The sequence below is a fragment of the Oncorhynchus gorbuscha genome, linkage group LG09, assembly GCF_021184085.1.
Source record: "Oncorhynchus gorbuscha isolate QuinsamMale2020 ecotype Even-year linkage group LG09, OgorEven_v1.0, whole genome shotgun sequence".
In the NCBI taxonomy this organism is placed as follows: Eukaryota; Metazoa; Chordata; class Actinopteri; order Salmoniformes; family Salmonidae; genus Oncorhynchus; species Oncorhynchus gorbuscha.
In genome coordinates, this window is record NC_060181.1 from 45,738,086 (window position 1) to 45,751,691 (window position 13,606).

At 43.1% G+C, this 13,606-nt stretch overlaps 1 protein-coding gene across 2 annotated transcripts in view; it reads left to right on the forward strand.

The window, feature by feature from the left end:
* Positions 1 to 9,054, forward strand: part of LOC124043706 (protein argonaute-3-like) — a 35,672-nt gene extending 26,618 nt beyond the window's left edge. The window contains exons 11-19 of one of the 2 annotated variants that reach the window (XM_046362577.1): positions 503 to 669; positions 1,536 to 1,720; positions 3,470 to 3,629; positions 6,738 to 6,828; positions 7,039 to 7,233; positions 7,477 to 7,611; positions 7,706 to 7,807; positions 8,071 to 8,270; positions 8,474 to 9,054. In XM_046362577.1, the coding sequence (XP_046218533.1) occupies positions 503 to 669; positions 1,536 to 1,720; positions 3,470 to 3,629; positions 6,738 to 6,828; positions 7,039 to 7,233; positions 7,477 to 7,611; positions 7,706 to 7,807; positions 8,071 to 8,270; positions 8,474 to 8,582 (1,344 nt within the window). In that variant the 3' untranslated portion in view covers positions 8,583 to 9,054. The remainder of the gene's footprint in view (positions 1 to 502; positions 670 to 1,535; positions 1,721 to 3,469; positions 3,630 to 6,737; positions 6,829 to 7,038; positions 7,234 to 7,476; positions 7,612 to 7,705; positions 7,808 to 8,070; positions 8,271 to 8,473) is intronic. The other variant, XM_046362578.1, reaches the window with a different exon arrangement.
* Positions 9,055 to 13,606: the final 4,552 nt, after the last annotated feature.

Consider the following 13,606-nt stretch of genomic DNA (forward strand, 5'->3'; position numbering starts at 1 on the left):
AATCATTCTTGTCTCTGTAATTTAGCTTCCCCCTCTCTCTCTTTCTTGCCCCTGGCTCTTTCATTTAGTCACTTTTGACATTTACGTCATTTAGCAGACGCTCTTACCCAGAGCAACTTACAGGAGAAATTAGGGTTAAGTGTCTTGCTCAAGAGGACATAGAAAGATTTTTCACCTAGTCAGCTCGGGGATTTGAACCAGCAACCTTTCGGTTACTGGTCCAACGCTCTTAACTGCTAGGCGACCTGCCGCCAATTGTCAATCTCTACCACCCTCTCTCTTTCACCCACCTCTGTTTTTTTTCTCTGAAAATAATGATTACGACTTTACTTATGTGAAGGCTATGACAAATGGCACGACAATGTTTTTAGATTCATTAAATGACCATTTCGAAGAAAATACAAACAACATTTTCTCAATCTTTTAGAACCAATTGGTCTCTCCACCTCTCTGTCTGTCTGTACTGTCTTTATTTATGTATGTGTGTGTGTGGGGGTGGCAGTCCCAGCAGATGAACCCTGCGGTGTCATTGCAGAACCGCACGGTGGCCACGCCCAGCCACGGCGTGTGGGATATGAGGGGCAAACAGTTCCACACTGGGGTGGAGATCAAGATGTGGGCCATCGCTTGCTTTGCCACACAGAGGCAGTGTCGTGAGGAGATCCTCAAGTGAGTGCTGTCTGTCTTATACAAACATACATCATAAACACACACACAGGTCTCTTTTTCAACAGATAAATACTCAACCCAATGCAATAACATTATAATCAACTAAAAAATAGCATTATTAGCATATCTATTATGTTATCACATTTCTTAGTTTCTTTTGGTTGGTGTCTGCAACACTACCAGTCAAAAGTTTGGACACACCTACTCATTCAAAGGGTTTTCTTTAAAAAAATATATATTTTCAACATTGTAGAATAATAGTGAAGACAAACTATGCAGTAACACATAAGGAATCATGGAGTAACCAAAAAAGTGTTAAATAAAAACATATTTTAGATTCTTCAATGTAGCCACCCTTTGCCTTGATAACAGCTTTGCACACTCTTGGCATTCTCTCATCTAGCTTCGTGAGGAATGCTTTTCCAACAATCTTGAAGGAGTTCCCACATATATGGGGTGGCAGGGTAGCCTAGTGGTTAGTGCGGAAGGTTGCAAGATCGAATCCCCGAGCTGACAAGGTAAAAATCTGTCGTTCAGCCCCTGAAGGTGACTACCTCATTAAGCTGGTTGAGAGAATGCCAAGAGTGTGTAAAGCTGTCATCAAGGCAAAGGGTGGCTACTTTGGATATCTAAAATGTAAATATATTTGGTTACTGCATAATTCCATATGTGTTATTTCATAGTTTTGATGTCTTCACTATTATTCTATGTCAGAAATAGTAAAAATAAAGAAAAACCCTTGAATGAGTAGGTGTCTAAACTTTTGACTGGTACTGTACGTCTCTGTAACTGTCTCTTTGGGTCTCCTCATTCTCATTCTTGCTCTTTTTCTCATCCTCTCGCTCTCTTTCCCTACATCTCTACAGAGGTTTTACTGACCAGCTGCGTAAGATCTCTAAGGATGCTGGGATGCCCATCCAGGGCCAGCCATGTTTCTGTAAGTACGCTCAGGGATCAGACAGCGTAGAGCCCATGTTCAGGCACCTGAAGAACACCTACGCTGGCCTGCAGCTCATCATCGTCATCCTACCTGGAAAGACCCCAGTCTATGGTACAGACTAGACACAGTTTAATTTTGTTTTACATTTGATGAATTCGTTTTTTTACTTTTATCTTCTAAAAACTCTATTCACATACTATTTATTTGTATGTGATTTCCATAGCCTGAGTATATACAGTACCAGTCCAAATTTTGTACACACCAGGGTGTTAGTCTAAATAAACCATTTTTATATTGTAGAATAATAGTGGACATCAAAACTATGAATTAACTAACACATGAAATCATGTAGTAACCAAAAACGTGTTAAATCTAAATATATTTAATATTTTAGATTCTTCACCCTTTGCCTTGATGATAGCTTTGCACACTCTTGGCATTCTCTCAACCAGCTTCATTAGGTAGTCACCTGGAGTGTATTTGAATTAACAGGAGTGCCTTAAGTTCATTTGTGGAATTTCTTTTCTTCTTAATGCATTTGCGCCAATCAGTTGTGTTGTGAAAAGGTAGGGGTGGTATACAGAAGATAGCCATATTTGGTAAAAAACCAAGTCCATATTATGGCAAGAACAGCTCAAATAAGCAAAGAGAAATGACAGTCCATCATTACTTTAAGACATGAAGGATAGTCAATCTGGAAAATTTCAAGAACTTTGAAAGTTTCTTCAAGTGCAGTTGCAAAAACCATCAAGCGCTATGATGAATCTGGCTCTCATGAGGACCGCCACATGAAAAACCCAGAGTTACCTCTGCCGCAGACAATAAGTTCATTAGAGTTAACTGCACCTCAGATTGCAGCCCAAATAATTGCTTCACAGAGTTCAAGTAACAGACACATCTCAACATCAACTGTTCAGAGGAAACTGTGTGAATCAGGCGTTCATTGTCAAATTGCTGCAAAGAAACCACTACTAACGTACACCGGTAAGAAGAAGACACTTGTTTGGATCAAGAAATACGAGCAAAGGACATTAGACTGGTGGAAATCTGTCCTTTGGTCTGATGTGTCCAAATTTGAGATTTTTGGTTCCAAACACCGTGTCTTTGTGAGATGCAGAGTAGGTGAACGGATGATCTCTATGTGTGGTTCCCACCATGACGCGTGGAGGAGGAGGTGTGATGGTGTGGGGTTGCTTTACTGGTGACACTGTCCTTGATTTATTTAGAATTCAAGGCACACTTGACCATCACAGCATTCGGCAGTGTTACGCCATCCCATCTGGCTTGCGCTTAGTGGGAATATAATTTGTTTTTCAACAGGACAATGACCTTAAACACACCTCCAGGCTGTGTAAGGGCTATTTTACCAAGGAGAGTGTTGCATCAAATGACCTGGCCTCCACAATCATCCGACCTCAACCCAATTGAGATAGTTCAGGATGAGTTGGACTGCAGAGTGAAGGAAAAGCAGCCAACAAGTGCTCAGCCGATGTGGGAACTCCTTCAAGACTGTTGGAAAAGCTGTTGAGAGAATGCCAAGAGTGTGCAAAGCTGTTATCAAGGCAAAAGCTTGGCTTCTTTGAAGAATCTCAAAAAAAAATGTATGTTGATTTGTTTAACACTGTTTTTTTTGGTTACTACATGATTCCATATGTGTTATTTCATAGTTTTCATATCTTCACTATTATTCTACAATGTAGAAAATAGTACAAATAAAGAAAAACCCTTGAATGAGTATGAGTTTTCAAACTTTTGACTGGTACTGTATGTGCCATGTACAAGATGGTATCAGGTGTAAAATGGTTACCTGTGTCCTACAATATGGCAACAGCTGTAAAAATGGTTCCCTCTTTCCCACAGCTGAGGTGAAGCGGGTTGGAGACACCCTCCTGGGCATGGCCACTCAGTGTGTCCAGGTGAAGAATGTGGTAAAGACATCCCCTCAGACCCTCTCCAACCTCTGCCTCAAGATCAACGTCAAACTGGGGGGCATCAACAACATCCTGGTGCCACACCAACGGTAACGCACAGAGTGAAAGAGTGTGTTTCCACTGGCAGAAAACCCCTATTTGGGTGATTTGAAAACACTTATGTGCTATTTTCAGCAGAGATACATACACTAAGTATACTTCCTAATATTGAGTCCCCCCCCCATTTTCCTTCAGAACAGCCTCAATTTGTAGGGGGATGGACTCTGGCACCTACATTTTACCTTGTAAAACCATTCCACATGGATGCTGGCTGGCCCATGTTGACTCAATGCTTCCCACAGTTGTCAAGTTGGCTGGATGTCCTTTGGGTGGTGGACATATCTTGATACAAATAAAATGTCACATGCGCCGGATACAGCAGGTGTAAGCCTTTCAGTGAAATGTTTACCTCCAAGCTCTAAGCCAAAAAGTGTTAAAGTATTTGGAGATTATAACAGAACATGGCCAAGGCCAAGATGTTCAAATGTTCATAAATGACCAGCATGGTCAAATAATAATAATCACAGTAGTTGTCGAGGGCTTTTCATTTGGCTTTTCATAGCCGATCATTGAGTGTAACTCTACCGCTACTGCTGTCTCTAGAGAGTTGAAAACACCAGGTCTGGGACAGGTAGCATGACCGGTGAACAGGTCAGGGTTCCATAGCCGCAGGCAGAACAGTTGAAACTGGAGCAGCAGCACAGCCAGGTGGACTGGGGACAGCAAGGAGTCATCCTGCCGGGTAGTCCTGAGGCATGGTCCTAGGGCTCAGGTCCTACGAGAGAGATAATTAGAGAGAGCCTACTTAAATTCACACAGGACACCGGATAAGACAGGAGAAGTACTCCAGATATAACAGACTGACCTTAGCCCCCCGACACACAATCTACTGCAGCATAAATACTGGAGGCTAAGACAGGAGGGGTCAGGAGACACTGTGGCCCCATCCGATGATACCCCCGGACAGGTCCAACCACCCAGGATATAACCCCACACACTTTGCCAAAGCACAGCCCCCACACCACTAGAGGGATATCTTCAATCACCAACTTACCATCCTGAGAAAAGCCTGAGTGTAGCCCACAAAGATCTCCGCCACGGCACAACCCAAGGTTAGTTGAGGTAATTAAGGTAATATGTACAGTTGAAGTCGGAAGTTTACATACACTTAGGTTGGAGTCATTAAAAATCATTTTTCAACCACTCCACAAATTTCTTGTTTAATAAACTATATTTTTGGCAAGTTGGTTAGCACATCTACTTCGTGCATGATACAAGTAATTTTTCCAACCATTGTTTACAGACAGATTATTTCACTAAAATTCATTGTATCACAATTCCAGTGGGTCAGAAGTTTACATACACTAAGATGACTGTGCCTTTAAACAGCTTGGAAAATTCCCAAAAATGTAATGGCTTTAGATGTTTCTGATGGGCCAATTGACATAATTTGAGTCAATTGGAGGTGTACCTGTGGATGTATTTCAAGGCCTACCTTCAAACTCAGGGCCTCCTTGCTTGGCATCATTGGAAAATTAAAAGAAATCAGCCAAGACTTCAGAAAAAATATGTGTAGACCTCCACAAGTCTGTTTCATCCTTGGGAGCTATTTCCAAACACCTGAAGGTACCATGTTCATCTGTACAAACAATAGTATGTATGGTATAAACACCATGGGACCACGCAGCCTTCGTACCACTCAAGAATTTGACTCATTCTGTCTCCTAGAGATGAACGTACTTTGGTTCCAAAAGTGCAAATCAATCCCAGAACAACAGCAAAGGACCGTGCGAAGATGCTGGAGGAAACCGGTACAAACGTATTTATCCACAGTAAAACGAGTCCTATATCGACATAACCTGAATGGCCACTCAGCAAGGAGGAAGCCACTACTCTAAAACCGCCATTTAAAAAAGCCAGACTACGGTTTGCAACTGCACATTGGGACAAGGATCGTACTTTTTGGTGAAATGTCTTCTGGTCTGATGAAAAAATAATAGAACTGTTTGGCCATAATGACCATCGTTATATTTGGAGGAAAAAGGGGGGGGCTTGCAAGCCAACGAACACGATCCCAATCGTGAAGCACAGGGGTGGCAGCATCATGTTGTGGGGGTGCTTTGCTGCAGGAGGGACTGGTGCACTTCACAAAATAGATGGCATCACGAGGAAGGAAAACTGTGAATGTATTGAAGCAACATCTCAAGACATCAGTCAGGAAGTTAAAGCTTGGTCGCAAATGGGTCTTCCAAATGGACAATGAACCCAAGCATACTTCCAAAGTTGTGGCAAAATGGCCTAATGACGAAAACAGTCAAGGAATTGGAGTGGCCATCACAAAGGCCTGACCTCAATCCTATAGAAACTTTGTGGGCTGAACTGACTAAGTGTGTGTGAGCAAGGAGGCCTACAAACCTGACTCAGTTACACCAGCCTTGTCAAGTGGAATGGGCCAAAATTCACTCAACTACCAAATACTAATTGAGTGTATGTAAACTTCTTACCCACTGGGAATGTGATGAATTAAATAATAGCTGAAATAAATCATTCTCTCTACTATTATTCTGACATTTCCCATTAAAATAAAGTGGTGATCCTAACTGACTTAAAACCGGGAACAGTCCAGAATGGCAGGAAGCTTAGCCCCAGTGATGTACTGGGCCATACGAACTACCCTCTGTAGTGCCTTGCAGGCTGAGGCAGAGCAGTTGCCATACCAGGCGGTGGTGCAACCAGTCAGGATGCTTTTGATGGTGCAGCTGTAGAACTTTTAGTAGACCTGAGGACCCATGCCAAATCTTTTCATTGTCATGCCCTCTTCACGACTGTCTTGGTGTGTTTGGACCATTATAGTTGGTTGGTGAGGTGGACACCAAGGAACTTGAAGCTCTCAACCTGCTCCACTACAGCCCCGTCGATGAGAATGGGGGCGTGCTCGGTCCTCTTTTTCCTGTTGTCCACAATCTTCTCCTTTGTCTTGATCACGTTGAGGGAGAGGTTGTCATCCTGGCACCACACTGCCAGGTCTCTGACCTCCTGTCTATAGGCTGTCTCATCGTTGTCGGTGATCAGGCCTACCACTGTTATCGTCGGCAACCATAATGATGGTGTTGGAGTTAGGATTTATGTGCCTTGTGTTTGTCGCTCTCTCCACCCAGTCCCTCAGTGTTCCAGCAGCCTGTTATCTTCCTGGGGGCCGACGTCACTCATCCTCCAGCCGGAGACGGAAAGAAGCCATCCATCGCAGCGGTCAGTTTCTTCCTGTCATTCTAGTTTCCATTGCCACTTTCCTCACAAACACTGCCTTGTCTGTCTATCTAGTTGTCGTGGGGTCTGAGGCATCTAGTACATTGTTAATCTACTCGTTTGTTTTGTTACCCAGGCCCCTACAATAGCATTCTGAAACATGGTGTCAGAAGTCATGTTTCTGACCATCTCCCTCTCTCTGGCCCTATCCAGGTGGTGGGCAGTATGGACGCCCACCCCAGCAGGTACTGTGCCACAGTGAGGGTCCAGAGACCCAGACAGGAGGTGATCCAGGACCTGGCCTCCATGGTGCGGGAGCTCCTCATCCAGTTCTACAAGTCTACCCGCTACAAACCAACCAGAATCATATTTTATAGGGATGGTGTGTCAGAGGGACAGTTCAGACAGGTTAGTTAAAATACTTATGTCCCCCTTCAATCTCTAATTTAAAGTTTACAGCCAAGCCAAAGGATGTCCCTATGTTGAAATGCATTTATTACAAATAGAAATGTCCTTCATAGTTTGTTCTTCATAGTTTATTAAGTTTAAACTTGAGTGTTAATCTTAAATCTTTAGCTATTGGTCATCAACCCTAAATTCTTCACTGCTCGCCACTCTTTGCTCATGTGTTGACTTCTCTCTGTGTGGCAGGTGCTGTACTATGAGCTGCTGGCCATCAGAGAAGCCTGTATCATGTTGGAGAAAGAGTACCAGCCGGGCATCACCTACATTGTAGTGCAGAAGCGCCATCACACACGACTCTTCTGTGCTGACCGGAACGAGCGGGTAAGGGGTGCTATGGATCTCTCGTTGTACATTAACGATTTACTTTGGTAGATTGGTTGTTGAACTGTTTTTAAATGGAGTGTTTATTTGGCAGGTTGGACGGAGTGGTAACATTCCTGCAGGCACCACTGTGGACACAGATATAACCCACCCCTATGAGTTTGACTTTTACCTCTGCAGCCATGCAGGAATACAGGTGTGTGTCAAGACTCATACCAGGGTTGTGTTCAATAGCATTTTATTAAACTACGTCAGCATTCTTATTGGACAAGTTCAGGTAGTATCTCCTGCTTATTTCTCCCTAATGTTGACTCTTGCTGTCATATTTTTATCAGAGGTTTATCGGCTTCTATTAATTTCCACTGAACTTCATTGTCAGTGTTGAATCAATGCTGGTATTCTCTCCATGGAACCTGCATTGTCCCTGTGGTAATTACTGACTTCGCCTACTCCCTCCAGGGTACCAGCAGACCTTCCCACTACCATGTTCTGTGGGACGACAACTGCTTCACGGCTGACGAGTTCCAGCTGCTCACCTACCAGCTGTGCCACACCTACGTCCGCTGCACCCGCTCAGTCTCCATCCCCGCGCCAGCCTACTACGCCCACCTGGTGGCCTTCCGCGCCCGCTACCACCTGGTGGACAAAGAACATGACAGGTGGGGGGATTCATTTAATTGTGATCAGTAAACTTTTCTGTAGGGCTAAAATCAATGTCTTGCTGTTTATCAGGTAAAAAGAAACTGGAGGTCGATATCATGTATTGATTTTAAAATGTTCATTCAAGATAAAGGCTCTCTCCCTCCCTTTCTGTCCTTTTCCCTTTCTCGTTTCCCCACTTCCTTCTCTTGAACACACGCAGTGCGGAGGGCAGCCATGTCTCGGGGCAGAGTAATGGCCGAGACCCCACAGCCCTCGCCAAGGCTGTTCAGATTCATCACGACACACTGAGGACCATGTACTTCGCCTGAGAGTGGGGTGTTGGGAGGGGTATTCTGTCAGCCTTGTCAATCTCACATTGGACCCCGGGCTGGCACAGCTCTGGTCCTGACAAGGGGATGCCAAGCTGCTAAAGGCAACAACAACTACAACAGCCAGAGTGGAGTACAGAAACGTTATGCAATACGAAACCAGCCAATCCTCTCCTGGCTTGTTCTCTTCTGCTGTGTTTTTAATTGATTATGGATTGTCTCTGATATTGCTGCTTGAGCTGTGCAAGTCATGTCCTCGCCTTACAGGTTTGACAGCAGCTCAACTTTTGCTTTGTGTTACTTTCAAAATGCCAGAGTGTAGAAGACAAGACAGGGGAATTGATAAGGATGGTTTCAGGGTGTGGGGGCATAGCAGGTCCAGTGAGGATCAGTCTTGTTTCCTCAACAAAGTGATGAATGATATGCTGACTTGTCTATCCAAGGGGTTCAATTGTATAAGTTGTCCTCTTTACATGTCTCCGTCAGCTTGTTGTTGTATGTGCGTCTTCTTATGTTCTGTAGAAGTCTGATTGCCATGATGATGCCCGTTTGTCAAGAACGCTCGTGAATCACAGCTATGCCATTTTTCATACGGCAAGCTGCTCGCCTAGTTACTCTCCTCTCTCTAAGCCAATGGTGACTTACTTGTAGACATTGCGACAGTCAAAGTTTAACACTGCATTCTCTATCAATATCAACAGAGTTCGTGTTTTTTACATACAGCCACAGCCATTGTTTTAGGGATTACCTGGTAAGAACTGTTAGAATATCAACCCTAGCCACATCATGGACCTACTCAGAACCTTTACAGAGTTCACTGTGGTAGTTACAGATTTCACTTTTCCTTAGTTTTACTCCTGCTATTTTAAGAGATTAGTCTTATTTAACATTCATTTTCAGCAATAGAACACCGTTAGTTTGTCTGTCAATGGCCGGAGAGGTTTTTCACATTTTTAACTAAGGAACTGATGATGTCATGCAATCCTTAAGTGCAATATGTCGTTAATGCAGAAAACCGGTCCAATGGTTAACATGCCAATTTGATATTTTTGGGCCATTATAATCGGACATGGGCAAGTTATAACGGATAAAGAATGTAAACCGGGCCAAGAATTGATGCCATAAAATTGTTGTGGGGGTGACAAATGACAAAGCTTTTTTGTAAATTGGGTAAATGAGTGCCTGTTTTGGGGGTGAAGAAGAATTTGAAAGACAAAGGGTGTATTTATTTTCGTTAGAGCTCCTGTGAGATAGTTTGTTTAGTTATACAGTCATATTATTTCATCCAAGCATTACTGTAAGCATGATATGTTGTCCAGGACTGTCTGGGGTTAGAGAGCAGAGCGGGTGTGGCTGCATTGATTCAGTTTCATGATTTAGTTTTTAATGTGAATTATTATTGAGTATGTAGACTGACCAATTGAAGGTGGGGACAGTTAGCTAACGGATCTGTCTCATTCATTTTAACACTGGTGGTAGGATTCATTTTGCACTGTTAAAAGTAAGCATTCATATTTCAGAGTTTTATCAAGCCATTTTGTCACATTGTATTTGAAGGGCATTGTCTCTCCATTTGCCTTGCTGTGAAGTATCCTCCAGGTGAGGCTTTTGAGTTTCATCTCGTTCCACTTGGACCAAACCAACGTGCCTGGGGTCATCTGCTTGGGGAATGGATTGTATGGGCCTTGTCTGACTGGGATACAGTTGATCCCTGCTCTCACTGCCTTTGCAAAAGAAGCAGCCGCGTTGTAGCATGGCCGATGTTTTGCCACACTCATTGTCCTATAGCCACGTGTTACCAGAACAAAACTAGCTGCTATACTACATTTTTATTTTGTTCATATATATTTGTACAAAGAGACTATAAGAATGACAATTTACTGCACTTAAAGATGCATGTGTTTCAGGTGAGACACATGCCCTGGTGCTGAGAGATGCAGTTTGTTGTGGGGGGGGGGGGGTTTAGTAGACAGACTGTTTCTTGTAGTCAGAGATTGAGATTCATTGGGTGTTTTTCAAGGATCAGGAGTAACAATAGAGAGTACTCTCTCACTATGGTACAGGGGACATACTTTAATTCCCAGAGGGTACGATTGTTTAGTAACATGGTTTACACCGGTTTATGGACATCAATACAATACAGCTCCGCCCCTGGGGTTTGTGGGAATTGTCATAGCTGAAAGTGTTACTTTCTTGCAAGATGTCAGACATTACCAGCATTTGATTTTACTTGAACAGCATAGGTAGGATCTGATCAACTGCAACTGTGGGCTAATGTGTAACTGCCCTGCTTGTGTGAATAATTTAAGTATGTACAGGAAGAATTCACTCTACACTCACGTTGCCACGGAATCGACCTCTAGAGCCAGTGGGTCGGGTTTTGCATCTAGGAGGCAGAGCATTGGGAGCTTGCGCTATGTTTGTAACCAAGTGGAAGGTGGGAATTTATCAGTTGTGAAGTTATAAATACCATTTGGAGGCATTCGCACATTTTTGTCTAATGTCCAACAAGCTGCGTAAACCATAAACTAAAAGTACAGCTACACTACATTACCAAAATTATGTGGACACCAGATCGTCGAACATCTCTTTCCAAAATCATGGGCATTAGTATGGAGTTCGCCCTCCCTTTGCTGCCATAACAGCCTCCACTCTTCTGGGAAGGCTTTCCACCTAATGTTGGAACATTGCTGCGGGGACTTGCTTCCATTCAGCCACTAGCATTAGTGAAGTATGCATTCGTGAAGTCGGGCACTGATGTTGTGCGATTAGGCCTGGCTCGCAGTCGGCCTTCCAATTCATCCCAAAGGTGTTTGATTGGGTTGAGGTCAGATTCGTCCATTGGACTGCTAGATGGTGAAGAGTGATTCATCACTCCAGAGAACGCGTTTCCACTGCTCCAGAGTCCAATGGCGGCAAGCTTTACACCACTCCAGCAGACGCTTGGCATTGAGCATGGTGATCTTAGGGTTGTGTGCGGCTGCTCGGCCATGGAAACCCATTTCATGAAGCTCCTGACGAACAGTTCTTGTGCTTCCAGAGGCCGTTTGGAACTCGGTAGTGAGTGTTGCAATCGAGGACAGACTATTTTTACACGCTACGCACTTCAGCACTCGGTTGTGCTCTTTTGTGGCCTACCACTTCATGGCTGAGCCGTTTCCACTTCACAATAATAGCACTTATAGTTCACCAGAGCAGCTCTAGCAGGGCAGAAATGTTATGAACTGACTTGTTGGAAAGGTGGCATCCTATGACAGTGCCACATTGAAAGTCACTGAGCTTTTCAGTAAGGCCATTCTACTGCCAATGTTTGTCTATGGAGATTGCATGGCGGTGTGCTTGATTTTATACACCTGTCAGCAACTGGTGTGGCTGAAATATCCAAATCCACTCATTTGAAGGGGTGGCCACATACCTTTTATGTATATATAATGGATCATGGTTGCAATCAAATTAGTGTTCAAAAACCATATTAATAGATTTATGTTTTGTTGCACAGGTAATTTCCTTAGGTGATGTCAGAGGTCACCATGTGTGAGATCGGCTTGATAGACGAGTTTCACACTAGTAATTACTAGTTGGAGGGCCATTCCAGTGGATTTTCCCCAGTCGTATGTGGTAAATTCCCACTTGGTTACGAACGCAGCATCATTCTGAGGCAGGGGGGTAATACATGGCTATATAATGCACTACTTTTGACCAGGACCCATAGTCCTCTTGGAAAAAGTAGTGCACTATAGGGAAGTAGAGTTGCATTTGAGGTTGAACCAGGCTCCTTCATGTGTTGCCCCCCCCCCACTAAAAGCTGGACATCAGATGCCTTCTTTTGTTATTCTAATGCATTTTTAATTCCATAATGGAGATATATTTGTATATTTAAAATATGGAATAATATAATGAGCCACTTATTTTTGCTAATAAATTCTAGAAAAGTAGAACAATAGTGACGATAATAATGAAATAAAGACCATAGTGATATAGTCACTGATAATAATCCAAATGTAATAATTCAATAGACTGTTGTTTATTTCCTGGTTGTTAAAATTTTAGTAGTTCCCCTAATTTCAGTTTGTGACAAAACAAAACATTGTACCATCTAAACTGCTGTGAAATATCTTTTTAATAACCAAAAAAATTGGCTTTTTGGCTTTTTTAAGCTGGTGTACAAAACCGAAAGTAAACCTGAAACTTAAGAACGGGAAGCCTAGAAAAAGTGCACATAGAATAGATCAACCGCTTTTTAGACTTGCTTTAAATGACTGACAGATCTATAACTCACATTTCTATGTGCATTTGGTCAGTCGCCAATGACGTTACATATTGCAGCTTTTAAAGCAAAGCGTGTCATATCGAAGCTACATCTGCTGCATTTAAATGACCTACTGTGTGTGGGGGGGCTTGTTTTTTTTGTGGCAGCTGTTGTCTTGTGACTGATTGGATGAACCTCCTGCTATTTCCCATCACCCTCCTCTCTGTTCAATGAACTAACAATCTCTGGAGAGTAGCCTAGCTTCCATTCAGTAGGTTCCAGTCATCTCACAGAGCCTGGTCTTCTAGAACCTGTAGTGAATGTGACCTACATTTTGATTGATTTCCTCCAACATTTGACTGTGCATCCCTCAAAGTTTTTCTTGTGGAAGGAGTGAAGGTTTTATCCTTGGACAGAATAGTCTGTAGACTGTGCCTTTTCCTGATGGTGCTGAAAACAAGTAAATCAAAGAGATCTTACTTTCAAAACGTTGAGGGCAATATGCCTATGTCTACATTGATACGTATATATTGATACATGACAATTTTGTGTGGGTGCCTGGGTGTCTGTTTGTGACACTGACATACAGTATAAGAACACAATAATATGCAGAACCAACCAGTTTTGAGGTGTCAGGACCAAAAATGCTTATGGGGATGGTAAGGTAGGCAGGCACTCGCATGGCACAACCAAAAAAGTTGCATTTAATAACTGGGCATGATACTATAGTGGATATTTTAGACTGCCACCCTCCTCAGGTGGAAAATAGTTTTCT